This window comes from Oxyura jamaicensis, unplaced genomic scaffold (genome assembly GCF_011077185.1).
Source record: "Oxyura jamaicensis isolate SHBP4307 breed ruddy duck unplaced genomic scaffold, BPBGC_Ojam_1.0 oxyUn_random_OJ70331, whole genome shotgun sequence".
NCBI lineage: Eukaryota > Metazoa > Chordata > Aves > Anseriformes > Anatidae > Oxyura > Oxyura jamaicensis.
The window spans coordinates 933-2,986 of NW_023309923.1; the positions used below are offsets into that span (position 1 = coordinate 933).

At 53.5% G+C, this 2,054-nt stretch overlaps 1 protein-coding gene across 1 annotated transcript; it reads right to left on the minus strand.

The window, feature by feature from the left end:
- Positions 1–987: 987 nt before the first annotated feature.
- On the minus strand, positions 988–1,938 carry LOC118159428 (olfactory receptor 14C36-like). The gene has a single exon (XM_035314012.1). It carries the CDS (start codon positions 1,924–1,926, stop codon positions 988–990), a length of 939 nt encoding a protein of 312 aa, XP_035169903.1. The 5' UTR covers positions 1,927–1,938.
- Positions 1,939–2,054: the final 116 nt, after the last annotated feature.

Below are 2,054 nucleotides of genomic sequence, written 5' to 3' on the forward strand. Positions count from 1 at the left end.
ACCACATTCTCTTCTCTCCCCTCCCCTACTGCTTCACCTGTGGCAGGACTTTCCCCATCACGCTCCCATGGGCAGAGGTGACAACTGCAATTCTGCCAGTCCTTTTTCTTCTCCTTCCTGAAGATGCATTTGGGGTCTGCTTTTTCCAAGCCCACAGAAATCTCTCTAATCCCAACGCTTGATGGCCCGGTCCAGAAAGGCAGGGTAGTGTGACATGGCAGAGAGGGGCATCTGCAATGAACCTGTGCAAGAGGGAGTGACAGAAATCTCACAGAGACACTGGGGGTTGTTTCTGGAGTGACACAGGGCAAAGCCAGGGCTCTGTGAGGTGCCTCTGTCTGAGCTGGCCTCCTGCGCTCCTCATACACACAAGGCTGTTGAGAGGCACAAATCCCTGCCTTGCACAGTGCACTGCAGGGCCTGCAGTGTCCCTCGAGCTCCTGCAGCCTCTGCCAGAGGCTGGGAGGCACCTGAGCCCTGTGGTGCTTCGCCCTGCTCTGCCTTCCTCTGAGATGCCCCAAGGCATGAGGAATGGGCACAGGGACCTCGCTTCAAGGCAGCATATCTCAGAGCTGGATTCAGCTGCCTTCCCAGGGCATGTTACTTACCCTGGTGACACTGCCTGACCCACTGGCATTCATGAGACTTGTAGGAATAGCTGATGGCATTTGTGCTGGCTCGTGTTCATCTCTCTCTGTGCGTATGATGTGCCTGCTGGCACCAGCAGCAACGAGTTTCTCTTTCCACGTCTCCCACAAACACGCAGGGAGCCCTGCTCTTCTCCTGGGACATCCTACATCCCAGGGAGCATTTCTGAAGTGAGCAATGAGCGATGGACTGGCCAGCCATTGCTGAACCTCCTTCCCATGCACTCCAGAGCTCTGAGCTGCTGGTGATGCTCTCCCGACTATGCCAAATGACCAAAAAGATAACAGAATAAACGTTAAGCCTGGCATGCATTATGGGTCATATGCAGAAGCATATGGGCTATTTTTTGGATTTTGAAACATCTCCAGTCATCAGTCTCCTCAAGGCATCATTGAGCTCCCGATTCCTCATGCTGTAGATGAGGGGATTCACTGCTGGAGGCACCATAGAGGATAGAACAGTTAGCACAAGGTTCAGGGATGGGGAAGAGATGGAGGGGGGCTTCAGGTAGGCAAAAATGGCAGTGCTGACAAACAGGGAGACCACGACCAGGTGCGGGAGGCAGGTGGAAAAGGCTTTGTGCCGGCCCTGCTCAGAGGGCATCCTTAGCACAGCCCTAAAGATCTGCACATAGGAAACCACAATGAAAATGAAACAACCAAAAACTAAAGAAAAACTGAACACAAGTAGCTCAACTTCCCTGAGGTAAGCATCTGAGCAGGACAGCTTGAGGATGTGGGGGATTTCACAGAAGAACTGGTCCACAGCATTGCCTTGGCAGAGGGGCAGAGAAAATGTATTGGCCGTGTGCAGGAGAGCATTGAGAAAGCCACTGCCCCAGGCAGCTGCTGCCATCTGGGCACAAGCTCTGCTGCCCAGGAGGCTCCCGTAGTGCAGGGGCTGGCAGATGGCAACGTAGCGGTCGTAGGCCATGATAGTTAGAATTGAATATTCTGAGCCAAAGAAGAAGACAAAAAAGAGAACTTGAGCAGCACACCCTTGATAGGAAATGGCCCTGGTGTTCCAGAGGGCATTGGCCATGGCTTTGGGGAGAGTGGTGGAGATGCAGCCCAGGTCAAGGAGGGCGAGGTTGAAGAGGAAGAAGTACATGGGAGTGTGGAGGCGGTGGTCGCAGGCTATGGCAGTGAGGATGAGGCCGTTGCCCAGGAGGGCAGCCAGGTAGATGCCCAGGAAGAGCGCAAAGTGCAGGAGCTGCAGCTCCCGCGTGTCTGCGAATGCCAGCAGAAGGAATTCGCTCACAGAGCTGTTGTTTGGCATTTGCTGACATTGAACACGGCTGTCTGTTGGAGAGGAAAATTAGAAATATTAGAGCAGATTTCTTTGAGGAAGAACTATTGCCACCCTTAGAGTACCCCCCAGCCAAGCCTCTCTATGTGAAGACGTTT